General features: G+C 35.4%; 1 protein-coding gene across 5 annotated transcripts in view; it reads right to left on the bottom strand.

The window, feature by feature from the left end:
- Positions 1 to 804: 804 nt before the first annotated feature.
- Positions 805 to 17,517, bottom strand: part of HERC4 (HECT and RLD domain containing E3 ubiquitin protein ligase 4) — a 37,641-nt gene continuing 20,928 nt past the window's right edge. For 4 of the 5 annotated variants that reach the window (XM_061448522.1, XM_061448514.1, XM_061448507.1 and 1 more), the window contains exons 14-26: positions 17,083 to 17,272; positions 15,845 to 16,017; positions 14,138 to 14,254; positions 11,502 to 11,525; positions 10,930 to 11,028; positions 8,897 to 9,064; positions 8,629 to 8,772; positions 7,095 to 7,261; positions 6,602 to 6,668; positions 6,290 to 6,372; positions 3,952 to 4,135; positions 3,270 to 3,372; positions 805 to 2,184 (exon numbers count right to left, since the gene is read on the bottom strand). In XM_061448522.1, the coding sequence (XP_061304506.1) occupies positions 1,976 to 2,184; positions 3,270 to 3,372; positions 3,952 to 4,135; positions 6,290 to 6,372; positions 6,602 to 6,668; positions 7,095 to 7,261; positions 8,629 to 8,772; positions 8,897 to 9,064; positions 10,930 to 11,028; positions 11,502 to 11,525; positions 14,138 to 14,254; positions 15,845 to 16,017; positions 17,083 to 17,272 (1,728 nt within the window). In that variant the 3' untranslated portion in view covers positions 805 to 1,975. The remainder of the gene's footprint in view (positions 2,185 to 3,269; positions 3,373 to 3,951; positions 4,136 to 6,289; positions 6,373 to 6,601; positions 6,669 to 7,094; positions 7,262 to 8,628; positions 8,773 to 8,896; positions 9,065 to 10,929; positions 11,029 to 11,501; positions 11,526 to 14,137; positions 14,255 to 15,844; positions 16,018 to 17,082; positions 17,273 to 17,517) is intronic. The other variant, XM_061448529.1, reaches the window with a different exon arrangement.

Raw genomic sequence — 17,517 nt, 5'->3', positions numbered from 1 at the left:
CCCTAACTATTCTATGATTCTATGATTCTAATATTGGTGAAAAGTCCAATACAGCAATAATCTGAGAAAGTCCCATAGCAAAATTAAATACATATATACAGTGCTGGGTTTAGATCATGCAGACTAAATTAGGACCTGCACAATTAAGCATTAAAAAAAACCCTCAGTGAACATCATCAACTGTACACTGAATGAAGCAAGAGTCCCATAGAAAAAAAACCCAGCTCCTGACTGCGTAAAACACAAGAATAAAACCCAGACGAGAGCTTTACATCAGCCACATCTCAAGTTTGAAATATCTGCCTTTGTAATCTTGGTGTTTCACAATTTAAAAACAGTGTTTCAATATTACCTGGTAAAATGAGGAATAATACTTTATTTTCACTCCTTTTCTTTCTTCCATGTATTGTAAGTAAGATTAAGCTGCTTAAATATTTGTTCTTTTCTTGTTTTTCACAAGAGGGAGAATTTCCCAACCAGATAACAAATGCTGGAAAAGATGGAGTATGGGCTGCATACAAAGATATTACTAGAGGTGACACTGCACGAGAAAGCTGTAAAAACACAGTGTTAAGGAAAAGAGAATTATTTTCACTGTACCAACCACTTTGTATGTTATCCACATCTCCTGCCAGCACAGAAACTGCAGGTTTTATACAATTTATTACAACAAATTAATTTCTCTGCTTTTCAATTGAGATCTTGGTATCCTAGCTGTACTCTTGATTTAATATATGCAAAAGTTACTCTCCAATTGAAGAAATATGCATGATGCAAGCATCCATACACATCAACCAACAAAGGTTTTCATTTGAGTTTTTTATTATAGCTTGAATTTTTTCACTGCATTTAAAAATCTAAAAAAAATAAATATTTGTTTCACAGCTGCAAGTCACATATGCATTAACACCACAAAGTCTGGAATTTAATCAGAGAAGGAAAGTCAAATCCAAAAGTGTCCAGCTAAGCACAATCGTCTCAGGGCAATTATACTAAAAATAAAATCTTAAGAAAAGGGAAGGGGGGTGTTAAAGAGTTATTTCAAATGCATTTTTCTGGAAAAAAGTGAAAATTCTATTAGAAACCATAAACTACGCTTTCAGCATTTAAAAATAAATGTTTAACCTCTTGACAGCAACGACTGTCTGGTGCATCTTTTTCTTTTAAGGTTTATTCTTGACACATGGCTGCAGAGGTTTCAAATGATAAATCAACCTCTTGTAACTGTGTCCACTTAATTACAGAATCAGTCCTTAAAAATAAAACGGTGTATTAAGTCAGTTTGTCCATCCACATACTGAAAATGCCATTGTATGCAGTTTTTTTTATCGACACTAAGTGACTCCTTCATGGATTGTACATTGTGAAGATGACTGTCCCTTAAACAATCACTTTTGGTATTAAGGTTCTTAAAACAAATCAGAAAAATATATATCTTCAGAAATCAGAGTAGTCACTTTTTTTTCCTGTTAAAAGCCATAAAATAAGCTCATATTCAATTACAAGCAATAGAAACCATAATGCTATTGGAACATAATTATTTTATCACAAAAAATTTATTATTTACAAAATGAAAAGTTACCAAGTGAATTTATCAGGGAAAAAGTTAAATGTTCTTACTAGGTGATTTGAAAAACTTAAGCAAGTCTCTCATGCACTCACACGCCAAATTGTTTGCATAAGGAGAAATGTTAATTCATGTTAGTGAAACTTGACTCCCATTCACAATATTCTTGTTTTTATTGTAAGATGGCAAAACCCACATGGTTCTGTACAAGAAGGCATGTATTAAGACAGTTCCTCATTTTTGTTAATGTGTTTTGGCTCCCAAGAATATCCGTACCACTGAACATTTTCTCAAATAATCAGTTATATTATCAACTCAATCATTTAATCCACTGAACTTACCACCACAAGAAAGACACAAAGAGTTAGTTTAATGATCCCACATTACACAGAACTCTCATTTCTGAAGTTATACTAAACTGAAACCTTCGTAGTGATCTATAGCCTGGATCAATTTAGACTTCAGGGTTTCTTTATCTGTGTATTTTGGAAGATCAAGAAGATTAAAGCAAGTGTGAGCTACCGGAAGATAATCTTCTCCACCTCCTGTTGGCTGGATGACTAGCTTAAGACACTTCATTCCAAGAATTGGAATACGATCACTGCCTGTCAGAAACACTGCCAAGAAAAAATAAACAATATCTTGAAAGTAGTTTAAGATGGTCTCTGTCATATCTACTCTTCCAATCACTGTTTGCATTTTTTTAATTATTCCAACAAGGGTTAGCTTTTCACATTGAAGTTGTTCTACTAAGTTTGAAAACCATGGAATAATTATTTAACCCCATCTCTAGCTCACACATGGACTCTTAACTGTAACACAACAGGTGATATATAAAGGAAAACAATTTTAACATAGGAAACCAGTCTTAGGAAAAAGAAAAAAAAAACTAAAAACTAAAACCAAACCACAAAAAACCCAAAACAAACAAAAAAAGAAAAAAGGCAAAAAAAAGGCACCCAAGAACCACGACAAAAAAAAAAAGAGAAAACAGGAGGTTCTTCATACATCAGACTTTGTTATTTAAAATCCACTAGCTAAACCTTTATTGAGCACTTGCACACATCCTGTAAATACATGGAATTAGTTTGTACAATATGAAGTTTATCTGAATTCAAAACTAATCTATGATCTATTCTCAACAATGCTCATTCACAGGAAGCTTCAATAACTTTCTCTTCCCTGCACTTCTGTGCTCGTATCAGTACCATGATGTATTAATAACCAGCTATGGCTCCAAAATTCAACTTGCGTGTAATGAAAGAAAAATAATGAAGAATGTGAATCTTAGCTCAAAAAAAGAGAAAAGAATTCCTAGTCACAACATAGATGACACCAGCAGTTTAGGTTGCTGGGGTTTTAGGTGATTTGGGGTTTGTTTGTTTTTTTTTTTGTTTGATTTTGGAGGGATTTGGGAGGGGGGGCAGACGTTTGATTTTGTTTTCGTTCTTGCATTCAATGCTGTTCCGGTATACTGTGATCTTGTAAATTCCCACCACCCAGAATTACTCAGGGCAACCCCAGCAAAATCAGAAACAAGCTCATAATCAATTTCCTCTGCTTTTTTTTTTTTCTTCCAAATAAAACTGATCACATTACAGACAGATATGGATGTCTGCCCTCTCATCAGGCCTTATCAGGCCTAAAATCACAGTGCTCCTGTTCAGTTAGCAACTTCTGCAAAGTAGTTTCAAATACTTACGCAAAAACTGTTTTTTCTTCTCCAAAGACAGCTCATGAAAAACCTCCCAGAATATTTTAATTGTAGGATGGTCTGCCCAGTATTCTCCTTTGTATTCTGTATTCTAAAATGAGCAGGAAATTGGGTTATTGTTTGCATGCAGAATTAGTGGGATAATCTGACATTAAAGTAGAATAAATGTGGTTTGTGTAAAGGGATACTGCAAGTGACATTGTTTTTCTTCAGCTGCTCACTCTGACTTCAACTACACAGACAGATGCAGGTTCTCCAAAGCATATTCAATCCAAATAAAGTAGAGACAAAGTTTGACAGTGAGTTTTGGCAATCAAGAATATTTACTTGTATAAACTATATGCGTTTTTTTCACTTCCCCCTTCTAATGTAACACATTATCTAGAGCTACAATTTAGTTCTGTGGATCTTTCTTCTTCTAAGTCTGATTTCCTTCAGAAATTAGATGGACAAACTTTAAGCAGGAAGGTAAAAATGATATTTTAGTGTCTTCATTCACTGACATGTAAAAAAAAAAAAAAGAAAGGGGGGGAGGAAAATTTCCTTACTCATGCAGTCAATCCAGTCAAAGCTGGAAGTCATATTAATGAAAACAGAACTCAAAAGAACACATTTTATTCTTTTCCAGATGCAAAAGCATGTGAAACAAATACCTAACCATGGTTCTTACCTTCTCCAACTCTTTCCAATCATAATTTGTGTTCCCAATCACCATTGCCTGCAACTCGCTGGGCTGAAAGAGCTGAAGAACTTTACCTCCACATACTTTGTGGAAGCCTGCATGGAATGCATCGAACAAGGAAGCCACAGATTTATTGAAGATGTAATCTACATATGCATCTACAAAATCCTGCCTGTACAGAGAAGAAAAAATAAATTTTGTTGAAGGAGAAGGGGAAAAAAAAAAATGCATGTGTCACCCTTCTACCAATAAAACAGGAGCCACCTCTGTATAGAACACAGCATAGGAAGTGAAGCAAAAAGGACCATATTACATGATCTTCTTCACGTTACAGCCATCATGAAGATATAAATAAAAATGACACAAATGTATTTACCCACCACGCCCTCTAACACCCACCATGCACTCTAACAAAGAGTCCATAATGTGCAACAGCAAAATAGTAACTTTTAGTGTTATTTCAGGCACTGTAACCATTTTTCTCATTTGTATGCATTGCAGTGAAATCGGACTGAATGGCAACAAGCTTAAAGGCTTGAATTACATGCAGCATCCTGAAACTGACTAGTCAAGCTCTGCTGTATTTTAAAAAGTTAATTTGCACTAAAAATGCAAATCAACTTCAAACAGACATTTGAATCCTCTACTGCAGAAAGATCAGTTAATTACCTTTTAATCAATCCTAGTTAACATTGTAAGTTTCTACACTGGCAGAGTGACTTCAGTTATAGATTAGTTACCCTACCAAAAACTCATTCTTTGTGGAAACCCAAAGTATTTGAACAACATCCACAGTACTCGAATAAGCATCACCAACAATTAAAAAAAAAATAATTATCTGAACACATTTTGATGATACATCTATTAAAATGGTTGAACTGAAAATACTGAAGATGAACTGAGGGAGTGGTGAATCACAGTCCTTCTCTTCCAGGGCTCAATGAAACACCGATTTTATGTGCACCATGTAATTAGCAGAGACGTAGGTAACTTAGTATTATACTAACCCTGGAAGAAAAGGCTGATCCAGAGATAATTCATAGTAATAAACTAATTGCTAGTATTTTTAAAAATGAATTCAAGCATCATGGAATATTTGGATTTTCAGAAATTCTTCACTGGTCCCAGACAGCAGATGACAGTGCTGCATACATTACATGGACACGTTGGAAATTTTCTTGTAATTCAACTCCGATTTTACTGCCACTTGGTGACAGACCACCAGACCAACACCAGGGAATTTCAAAACTATCATGTTGAAGCACCACAAAATGATATATCCCCAGCTTTACGGCAAGGATTTTAAAAAACCACCCATACAAACACACCCCACCCCCACCCCCCAAAACTCTTTCCTCTAAAAGGAGGAAAGTTACAAAAAAAAAAATGAGCCAGTTATAAAAAAATGCTACCAAAAATTTGCCCTCTAGGAACATGCCTAGAGGTACATTTCCTCCCTCGTTCCTACCATGCATAACTTAGATGCATTCTGTTCTCAGAGTATGCTCTTGCCATTTGACTCTCCCTTTACTGTGGGAGAAGTAAAAGCACAGAGAATTCACCAAGATTAAAGGACAGGAATATGAGAGGATTGACAGAGAGAGATATGAAAATGGTAGTATTCTGCAAAAAAAGGGACAAACCACCAGATTTATACATGTATATATATATATATATGTATAAGAATCCCACCTCTCACACACTCTTCCAACAATAGCACTAGATAACAATTTATCTGCTCTATAAATGGGACACTTCTCTGAAATAATATTTCATATATGAATAGATACCACACACTTGTAGTTTGCATACTAATAAATAATTGCACCAAGGTTGAATTTTCAAACATTACGCACTAAATTCCAATTACATTCCTGCAGAATCATGACTATTTTTAATCTTAGAAAATGAAGATCATGTAGTCAAAATGGACCATAAAGAGCTTCAAAATATTTCTAAGCTCAAAGTGAAAAAGAAGTATTACACATTCTGAGTAAAATTAGATAGCCTCTCCACAACTGACAAAACCTTAAATAAAGAATCAGTGACACTTTCCACTAGACCAGGTTGCTCCAAGTCCCATTCGAGCCTGGCCTTGAACACTCAAGGGATAAGGTATCCACAACCTCTCTGGGCAACCTGTTGCAGTGTCAATACAATACAACAGCTATTTTAACAATACAAATGAGAACAGCTTGGCAAAAAACTAAAGTAGCTTTGCCTCCAACATTAGAGTAACAGCTTGGTACAGGATACTTATTGCAGTCCAGTTACGTTCCCAACACAGAGAGCAACACTGAACTACCCTGTAACCCATAAAACTCACCTATTTTGTTTGACTACAGGAACATCAGCACCATTAGGAACAAGCTCTTTAATTTCTGTTGTACCAAAATTTTCCACAGTGATCTATTTAAAACAAACAAGAACAGTACAAATTGTATTTACTGCATACTGTACTTCTTCCCACCACTTAGCTAATAGCACAATGAACAGCAGGCACATGCTAAAATTCATGCAAATCAGCAGCTGATGCTTTTGCTCAAACACTCCATCAGAGGCAGTTCTAACAGATGGTGATAGATAATACTTCTGATGAGCTTGATCAGAAACATTTCAAGAACTTTGTAAAACTTACAGTAAAATTAAGACAAAATGCTTCTTCTATGTCATCCTCTGGATAGTCCAGTAACTGTTGCATTCCCCTGCAAAACAAATTACAAATTACTTGTATCAGTGGAAAGAAAGATTAACTTCTTGTTCTGAAGCATTCTTTATGCTTTTATAATTCAAGTAAAAAAAATATAATAAAATCTTTCTACTGTTACTTTATTAGCCCATTAACTTGCACTTTGTAGTGTTATTTCCTTTTAATTAATGCCTAAAACATAAAGGTATGAATTTCAAATATTATTTTACCCTAAAATTACTGTAGGATAATAAAACAGAAAACACAAATATTAAACCCAAGCATTTAGAAGCAGGTGTTTAACAACAGCATGCATCCTTTCTCAAATGACACGCTGTTTATCCTGTTGGTGTGAAAATAACACATTCTCTTTATGCTCTTGAAAGAAAATGCTGAATTAAAAATTAATTCCTATTAATACTCATTTTTCTTTTTCACTTACCTGCCAACATCTGGCATTAATTCTTTTAAGTCATCCAGGGATGGTTTCTTATTCAAAAGCTTTTTGTACAAAGCCAAAGGGAAATGAAGGTCTATTATAGTAAAATTATATATTGCTAGCCCACAGACAACACCAATCAAATGAAACAAGTCACTGTCTTCAAAGGTCTAAGAACAGAAAACAGACAAGATGGTTTAAAATAAAGAGGTTATTTTAATCTTATAGAGTGCAGGAAAAAAAAAAGTGTAAAGTGCAGTATAATCTGAGTGAGTTTAATTTATATTTTCTTTAACTCTGTATGCAGACATAAGTATTGGGGAAAACAGCCTAAAGCTTTAACCAGCTGAGAGACACTGAAACCTAAGGAAACATAACTCTGGCTTTGCCAGTGACTTATTACTGCACTATTCAGTCTTAAATATGCATAAATTTTTACAAAAAACAATTTCTGTGAGAAAGAGCTGACTATTGACTCCTTTGGAGTTCATAGCCACGGTTTAAAACACAACTGTGGAAATGTTAACATTCAGGTATTTGTGATATAGCTACCCTAGTGAGTGCTTTTATTTGAAAGAGGAATGAAAACTTCTGGGAAAGTATGACTAGATGACTACCTACAAAATGAACCCATAAATGTGACTGAACACTGACCTGTTCAACATCCACTTCAAGAGTTTATCTCTGCCAGTTTCATTTATACTGATCCTGTTCTTGGAATTGATTTACTCTATCTGGCACTTCTTCCTACAAAACTTGCCTGTGTTAGGGACAACTGGTAAGGACTAAGTGAGGAACAGGGAAAACAGAAGGGAAAAGTTTTGATCTAACAATATGTCCTAGGTTCAGCAGCAGCAGTCATTTTTCTCCTTCTGGTGCAGTGCTCTGTTTTTGACTTTCAGCCTGGGACCAACACTGATAACACCGATGTTTTTAGTTGTTGCTAAGTAATGTTTACTCCAACCAAGGACTTCCTGAGTCTCATGCTCTGCCAGGGAGGAGGGGAAGCCGGGAGGAAGCAGAGGTAGGACACCTGACCCAAACCAGTCAAAGAGGTATTCCATACCAGAGCACATCATGCCTAGTATATAAATTGGAGGGAGTTACCCGGAAGGGCAAGATCACTGCTCGAGTCAGGCTGCATATTGGTTGGAGGGTGGTGAGTGATTGTATTCTCTCCCCTTGTTATTTCTCTTATCATTACTATTATTGGTGGCAGCAGTAGTGGTTTTGTCTTATACATTAGTTACTGGACTGTTCTTATCTCAACCCATGGGAGTTACATTCTTTCAATTCTCCTCTCCATCCCTCCAGGAGAGGGGAGGAGGAAGAACTGGGGGAGTGAGTGAGGGGCTGTGTGGTTCTGAGTTGCCAGCTGGGCTTGAACCACAACACAATGACAAAAATGAACATTTTTTTGAGATGACTGCAGCTTCTCCTCTTGAAATAAAACTATCACAAACTACTATTGTTCATTCATTATAAATGTAAATATTGTAAGTCAAAAGAAAATTAATGACCACAGATCTCACCCTACCTGATCAGAGAACCAGATCAGTCTGGACTCTTCATAATACCTGAACATTCCATATTTGGGATCAAGCAACTCCCTCATGATGAGCAAAAAAAATTCTTTCCGAACACCTCCAGCATCAACAGCTTCTTCCCCTACAAAAATAACCTGAAATACACAATTCAGTTAGCACTGAATTAAAAACACATTGTGAAACAAGAATTGTCCAAAAATAGTCTCAGTTACTAGCATGGCAGTGAAAGACACTTTAAGCAATATGTGCTGATAATACCTTGAGTGGCTTCTTGTAGTCTACGTTTTTTGTTTTCCTTAGGACTTCCACAGCATCTCCTACAATATTGTCTCTCCGTACCATTAATATCAAGCATGGGTTGACAGATTCAAATACTGGCAGAAAAAGAGAAGACAAATTCTGCCTGTGAGCCTGATCAACAGCCATCTGGGAGGAAAACAAAGTGGAAGTGTCAGTAGGTAAGATAAGATTCCTGTCAACATTAGATAGCCATCAGTGTGGTCTTAAGAAGTGCAGAAGACATGAATGGGACTAGCTATTGTGAAAGCTAATGAGTTTGCCCAAATTTTCTTTATATTCCTTTTATCTAAGGAAATGTTTCTTGTCAGAAAACTTTTTTCCTTTACCCATTAGCCTCATCATTGCTAATATTCAGGAAGTCTTAGCAAATGCTCAGGGAACTCTTAGAATACAGGTTTGGACATTCCAGTCAAAATACTGTTTGGTAAGAAAAGGAAGAAAAAACCACTGGACTTCATCTAATGAAGAATAAGCTGTTTAACATAAATCTGACATTAAAACATCCATTAAAAGCTAATTCACAGAATGAAAAGTGATTGCTCATCTATTTAATTTGTATTTTAATTTTTGTATTACCTGCTCAAAAACTAAACACTACTGCAAATGTTCTGAACACAACCTAGGGCTCTTGAAAGTTTGTGTGTTTTAACACTATGTAATTGCTTGTAGGAAAAAACAGTGTGAACATTTCCCTGAATTCAAACATTTGTGTTAACCATAGGCATAATAAACTATGTTTATTATGAACTACAAAACCAAGCTAGCACTTTTCCTAATGAGCTCATTACTTGTGCATGACTTTTCTATTTCATTTCAGACTCAGAACAATAAGTTTTATTATGTTAAACATTATAAACATGGGGGGAAGGAATGCTGCTCTTACTGCTGTTACTTTTGCAGTGGCCTCCCTTCATTCCTCCTTTAAGAATATGATTTATTATACCTTTACAGCAGCTGAACAGATATGGATTATATAGACACAAAAAATTCCAAACATTGAACAAAAGAATAGCTCACCACTGCTTTCAGCTCTACCAATAAAATCATAAAAACACATACTCTCAGCTACTTTAGGGTTGTCTAGTGCATCTACCTCTAGACAATAGATATGGATCAAGATATAGAATTATTTGTATAAAGTATCTCTAGGAAAGTCTCTAGTTGAAACAGAAGTGAACAAATTAGAAGTAACATATAATTACATTTAACAGGAAAAGAGCCAAAAAACTATCGTAAACTGCAAGATTAGGGAACCTACTCCAACTGTCCCAAGTAGATGCTAGATTTTCATGATAAATTTCTTTTCAATTGCCTTGCAGACACTGATCAGACTTCAGAGTTTAGCAGCACCCTGAGGGTGGTTATGACAGATGAAAAAAGAAATCAGGTGTGCACTAGATATTCACGTGGTTCCAACATATTGCTGATACTAACTAATCTTAAGAACAGCAATAGCTCCTAAATCCCATCAAGAGAAGAAATTAAAATTAACTGTAACTGGCTGCTGCCTCTAGCAAGACAGGCAGACTTCCAGGTCCAGGCTGTACATATATATACAATTTAAAGTCTGCACATATGGAAGGTGGGGTTGGTTTTTTTTTTTTGGTTGGGGGTGATGGCTGGGTTTTTTTTGTAGGTTGGTGGTTTGTTTGCCTTTAGTGTTGTTGTTTACTTTTTTTTTTTTTTTTTTACACATGTACTATGGGTTGTTAACACCTCAAAAAAAGCTCTCTCATTCATGAAAGAAAAAGAAGTTCCTTAGAAAATCATGCAATTAATAAACAATCTTGAGATCTCAAACCCACAAAGCCACTAGCTTCTATCATGTACACACCCCAAGATTAAAACTAGTTCCATCGTTCTTAGGCAGAAGAGATTACAGAGAGTTCAAACAAAGAAAAGCACCAAACAAAACCCACCAACACCAGGAACATCCCAAAGCCCCCAACTAACTAACTAATATTCACAATATTAAAAACTGAGACTCTTACCTGCATCTGTATGACTGCATCTGTTTGTAGGAGAGTTGTCTTTGCCTGGGCATCAAATACAAATGGGTATGTGCAAATTGTAACAGGAATATCCGTTAACTACAATGAAAAGAACTGCGTCATATCTCTGCTTATTTAAAAAACACAATTATAGTTAAAGAAGCCATTAAAATGGTTTAGATTTTACTACAAAGAGAAAAAAAATCTTTACTCATCATCAATGAAAGACAAAAGCATCTTAGGAAAATTAGGTAGATTTTCAAATATTTAATACTTCAGCTAACAAAACAAAAACCAACCCACACACAAACACCACACTCACTTGATACATATTAATTTCAGAACTTTTATCACAGCTAGTGGGTATTACCAAAGTAGTCCTTGTTTTCAAATGCTGCTCTACATTTACAGTACAAAGAATTACATATTTTTGCTCCACAAAAACATTTTCAGATTACAGTTGTGCTAACCAAGAGCTTTACACCCAACAGAACACACAAGACAAACCTTGACATTCGTATTTCTGATTTCCTTATATTTTGCAAAAGAAATCAGACTGCAACCAATCTTACCTCAGTTAATCCATGGTTGACATCCTATGACAGCATTTGCACAAAGGTAGCAATAATTAAGATGAAAAAGCAGCATTAGTGTCTGCATTAATTATTCATCTCTGATGTAGAAATAAATATATTTATCTACAGGTTCCCCCCAAGAGAAAGTTTACCGAGAAGTATCAACCATAAACATTCTAATTAATCTATGAAATACAACCATGCCTTTTTGACACCTTATGTATCAGCCCTCAGAAAAAAGACCAATGAAGTATCGTGTTTTCTTGGATGCAAAAAGTAAAGATTTTAAATGTTTACTTCCATACACTAATAAATTACATTTGCATTTATCTACGTGTACTCTGTCTCAGATGACTATAGTATGTCAACTGAAATGCAAAATATCTTGAATGAGTAAAAATTTAAAACCAAAAAGGAACCCCATCACTTTACCATGAAGTCTGAAGAATTATTTTGGTCTATAATGTATAAGAAAACAAATTGACTCTTGAAATTTGAGACAGGCCAATATATATCATTGGGACTGTGTGGAGACTTCCACAACAAGCCGAGAAACTAAGTTATCCATCTGGTGCTGTACCCTCCTTATCCTCCACTGAAAGCTAAGTTTGTTTCTACCTAGCAGGCAGAGAACAAACAGAATAAAAAGTCATGACAAACTAATACTTTTTAAATTTGACTATATATACAAGACTAACAAGTCAAATATCTAGGCATCCATGGCTCGGAGAAAGAGATGGCCAGAATACTTTCTATCTGTATCCTTAATTCCTCCAAGAAACATCAGATTTGATTATCAAACTCATCACAGATTTATGCAATTTTGCACTCCTATTGTATATACCATTATTCATTTCTAATTCAAATGGTTTTTTTCTCAGTTCCTTTAAGCTGTATCTCAAGAATACCTCTTCAAATCAATAGTTCCATCATTTCATTCCTTTGTTTCCCCCCTTCCCCCCCTTTTCTCTTGTTGAAAGAATAAGAGGGGTTTTTTTTCCAAGTTTCTCTCTGAGAATACTCTGAATACTTCTCAGATTCTCTTTTCTTCTATATTTTACCCTCCACATTTTAATTAAGGAACTAAGCAAACAGTTTTGCCTCAAGTAATGACAGTAAAAATTAGACCAGCAAATGAAATGTTGATTTATTATTACTGTTTCAATAGGCAAGTAGGGTTTCTTATAATTTTAAAAGCAAGAACACAGGAAACTAGCTGATATGAAGGGAGAATAAGGCCATCAAAACCATCTAGGAAGGAGATCTGACTAAGGCCATGGAATTATTTTTTTCCAGTCCTATCATAAATCAGAGTAATGTTTTCTGCTAAACTTGAAACTACAGAAATAAATGACAAAATTATGATTAAAAGGAAATTTAGTACCTAGTATTTTCACAGTAATGTCAAGTTCAGTCTTCAGATTTAAATAACAAATGGTGCTTAAAACTTCCATTATAAGGCAGTTTTCCAGTTCTCATTTTCCCATATTCAGTATTTTCTTCCCCAATTATGACATGCAATTTGAGTTTGTTTACATTCACTTAAAGCACAAAGACCATTATTTTTAAATTCCACAACTTCTGTACCCTTCATTGGCATATGCTTCTCTGTTCCAAATATACAGCCTGCCTCTAATTCTAAGGCCCTGCAATGCTTATCCATAGCTTCTACATCTCATTTAGTGTACCACCCCTCTTAGCTATCAACACCAGTTTATATCACACACTGGTTATGTCTTCAGACAACTCTGACTGAAACAAATGTCTGTCATGACTGCCAATACTGACTCATTATTTCTTTACACTCCCCAATCTTCCTGATGCTGTTACTTTACAATTTTAATTCTTTGGGAGATGGCATCACTTGCTTTGTACTCATAAAATACAGCAAAAGTAGGTTTCCCATGATGAACACCTTCCAGGTACTGCTGCAAAAAAATTAAACTTATGTGGCTAGAGAAAGCATATTAGCTTTCTCAATATTCTTCCAAAGCGTAAGTCAAAGAACTGTGTGGCAAATTCCTATCCAACTCACTAATTCTCTGTACAGGCATTAATTTAATCCCACTTATCACTCTTCTGTTTACAGATCCAGGAATTAATTATCTCTGTTCTTGTTATACTCACAGTAGAAAACTATGTTAATATCATGGCTTAACCCCAGCAGCAACTAAGCACCACAGAGCCACTCACTCACTCACTCCCCCAGCTAGGATGTCTGTCTAGTTATTCATCTCCTGTGAGTCCCTATTATGCTTGTGGACTTAGTTTTCCAAGATAGTTTCAGCTTTCTCAATAACAGAACCTATCTTACACAGCAATTCAGATTACCAGGGTGTTTTGCTATCATGAATTATCATTTTCCTAACTTTTTTGACATGGCAAGTCTCAAGTAACAGCATTCTAAATCACTTTTTAATTGAACACGTTGATCAGTGTCAGTACCAAGAATAATGCCCTACAAGAAGCATGCCTATTTAGCAATTCTTTCTTTGCTAGTACCTGACATGAGTCTGTCCAGCATCAGTGATCTGTGAAGAAAAAAAACAGACTTCTCTAAAGGGGAAAAAAACAAAACAAAATACGGGGGAAACACTTACAAAAAACCCCAAACAAAACCTAACACAACTTACCATTCCAAATACCTGCTGCTGGACCCAGTTGACATAGTCATTTCTAATATCTATCAAATCTTGTATCTCATGAATGTAAAATCGGTCATACTGTATAACTTGTCCTCTTTCATTTACCTAAGAAGTGCAGTTTGTTATTAGTGCTTTGTATAACAGTTTTGAAAAGAACATTTTTCATGTTTTTCAAGAATTTGATACACCAACCACAGACACAGCTACTAAAAAACTTACAGAAAAAACAACAGTGCCTACCAAAATGCAGAGAACAGTGTTAAAGACAAGGATACATTGATTGTTCAAAATATCAAAGAAAAGACGCAAAGAAAAGTATATTAACAGAGCACACAATACCACACAACATAGTGCTGTGAGGCACCTGAACAGGCTGTCCAAATAAGTGGTGAATGCTCTATCTCTGACAGTGTTCAAGGCCAGACTGGATGGGGCCTTGAGCAACATGGTCTAATGGAAGGTGTCCCTGCCCATAGCAGTGGGGTTGGAACTACATGATCTTAAGGTCCTTTCCAACCCTGACTATTCTAGGATTCTGTGATTCTATGACACTTTGAAGCATCATATGATCTCACAGAAACAGTGATGAATATACATATTCACATATATAATGGATAAAAGTACTTGTTCCTGTATTTGCACAAGTTTAAGAACTTTGATTCAAGAACTCTACACTTAATTACAGTACGAATACTATCTTTATTACTGTGACCAGAGGTACAGTTTCCATTTAAAAACATTAAGCTTAGAAAGAGAAGTGGAAAAATAGCTTTATAGAAAGGTTTGTCTCTACACTGTAATTTCAATCCAGAAGTATCGACACTTAGTACTAACACATGCTTCTTTTCCCAAGTCCTGTTAAGCACTGTTAACTGCCAAAACAGCAAGATCACCAGTTCTGCCTTTATAATCAGATAACCTAAGCCTACTTTTCTCAAGCATCGTTCCTCCCATTCCCCACCACCACCCAAAACGCCAGATACTAAATATGTGAAACACACCAGATACATCACCCCATTTTTATCTCTCTAGTCCATACCAGCTAATTGTTAAGATTGGAAGAATATAAACAGTTTTGCAGCAGGGTAGTACAAAGTTAACTATTTCTATGTTCTTTTTAGCATTATAAATACAAAATTACAAAATAAACTACAGAGGGAAAAATATAAGGGGTGCAAGGGGAAACCTCAGCAGCCATTAGACAATCGCTCTGATGTGCACAGTCTGGTTACTCCAAATTATTTTTATTTTTGGTCAAAGTTCACAAATTCATTCGTTTTCATGAATGAAGTTACAATACTAACAAATTGAATAAACAAATCAGAAAATAAACGTTTGTCTTGGTAATACTGTGCACATCTTTCTTGTTCAAAATATAGTTTGCTCTTATCTTCCATTTCTCATCTTGCTATTATTTCAACTTTAAGTGGCAATTCTTTCCAACATATCCTCACAAATGTAATTGGCTGGGTCAGTCTGTGTTCCCAAGAAAATAGGTAATTCCATCACCATGTCACATTGGAAGCCAGAATTCCAACGGCTCATAGGTCCAGATGGAAGAACGATAAATATCTCTGTAGATGCAAGTCTAAGTACTTAAAACTCTTTAGTAAATTAACTTGTTTAAACAACTACACAGCAAACGCTGACAAAAACAAACAGATAAGTAATTGGTTAAAACTGATGTAAACATACTCTGTGCAGTATTTCCAGAACTCTGAAAGCTGTGTGTAGAAAATTGGTGAGTATTCTTCTTTCAGAAGCTGGAATGCCCATCTTGCACAATTTCAAAAGGTGGACTACAACATCCTTGTAGAGTTCTACTATCTTGAGGAACAAGGGAGGTTCAAGTACAGACCACCAATTTTCTGTAAACAAATGGTGAACATACAAACTCAGTACTTGCCATTACGACACTATGTTATGCTGTCCTTTTAACTAAAAACCATGTTTTGCTAGAAAGCACCCTTGTACATTACCTTAACACAGTAACAAGTAACACAGCAAGACTGGTGCAGACTTTAAGCAGCAAACTCCTCTGTATAAATAATGAAACCTCTATTCAAACACTCCACTGTTATACATCAACTCTTTAAAGTTTGGTCATCTTGAGTACATGACAGTATCATGAAGTAACATCTGACATAAAAGCAGATGGCTCAAACTGTGAAACACTGACTTAAGCATATAGTCCTGAGAGCAATGGAAAGCCATGGAAAAGAATCCACAGTTCAAAGGCATTACCCGTTTGCTTTTCTTTACAGCAGCCAAGCTCTTTATCCTCACAAAAAAACTACTGAAAAACACAAGAAATCGGTTACAAGGCAAAAAAAAAAAAAAACACTGAGGAAGAAGGAAGTACCCTCTCCAACAGGTATCAATTAAAAAGAATTTTTAATTGATATTTTCTTACTATTCTTAAACCTCAATTCTTTAAGCAGAATTTCAGGTGAGAGGAGTCACACTAAGGTGTTAGGATATAGTTAAAACAACTTAGGATCACTGAGAAAACATGAAGCATCAAAACAAGCACTGTAGTCAAAACAAAGATGTAACATCTGCTCTGTAAGACTTCTGTAAATTGCTTAGAGCTTGTTAGCTGTTTGACCACATAATTTTCACTTTAAAGTGCAAATCGCATATTAAATTCACTGAACTACACAGTTTAATTCCTCCCAGATGGGATCAGTCCAAAAATTACACCACCAGATGAATTCATATGGATGGCCAGTTAACTCACCCAGAAGGAAAACAATAGGTGTTAACTTACATACCAAGCAATGTTAACCCTTAACTTTCTCATTGGGGAATTCTACACGGCTGTAAATACACAGCAGGTGTTGCTGAGACCATGTCTTCCCTGATGGAATTTCTGTACGGCTTTTTTTTCCTGGAGATCCTTAATTTTAACAGTAAAGAATTCATTTTCTTACCAAGAACTTTCAGAGGAGCTTTTTCTAGGTTCAGAATAGCTGTCCCAAAAGGAATAGCTAATGTTGTGAAATTGTTTGCATCACTCATCAGTGGGCATTCTGGTAGAGTGAGATACAGCCTCAAAGCTTCAACATCTGGTAAGGAGCTGGTCAATTTGGGAATAAGATTCTTTTCCAAACTAGCTGCCACCTATAGCACATAATAAAGTTCTGTTTAACGCAACTGTGAATTTAAACAGATGCCCACTTATAAATAATAATCAAGAAAACAATCATCAAGAGTTTAAGTTAACTACTATACATTTAGAAAGTAGACAGTATATTAAATAATATGCTGATGTGCTACCTGTCAACACAATACAGTTTTACATATTTGCAGTTGATATATTATTGAGCAATGAAAGTTATTAAAAAGATGAGAGCAAGCATAATTAT

Source organism: Pezoporus flaviventris, unplaced genomic scaffold (genome assembly GCF_033815535.1).
Source record: "Pezoporus flaviventris isolate CSIRO_AGI_PZ_B2104156 unplaced genomic scaffold, CSIRO_AGI_Pfla_v1 ptg000001l, whole genome shotgun sequence".
Taxonomy (NCBI): Eukaryota; Metazoa; Chordata; class Aves; order Psittaciformes; family Psittacidae; genus Pezoporus; species Pezoporus flaviventris.
The sequence above is the reverse complement of the archived record's forward strand: the minus strand, read 5'-3'. Positions and strand labels throughout refer to the sequence as shown.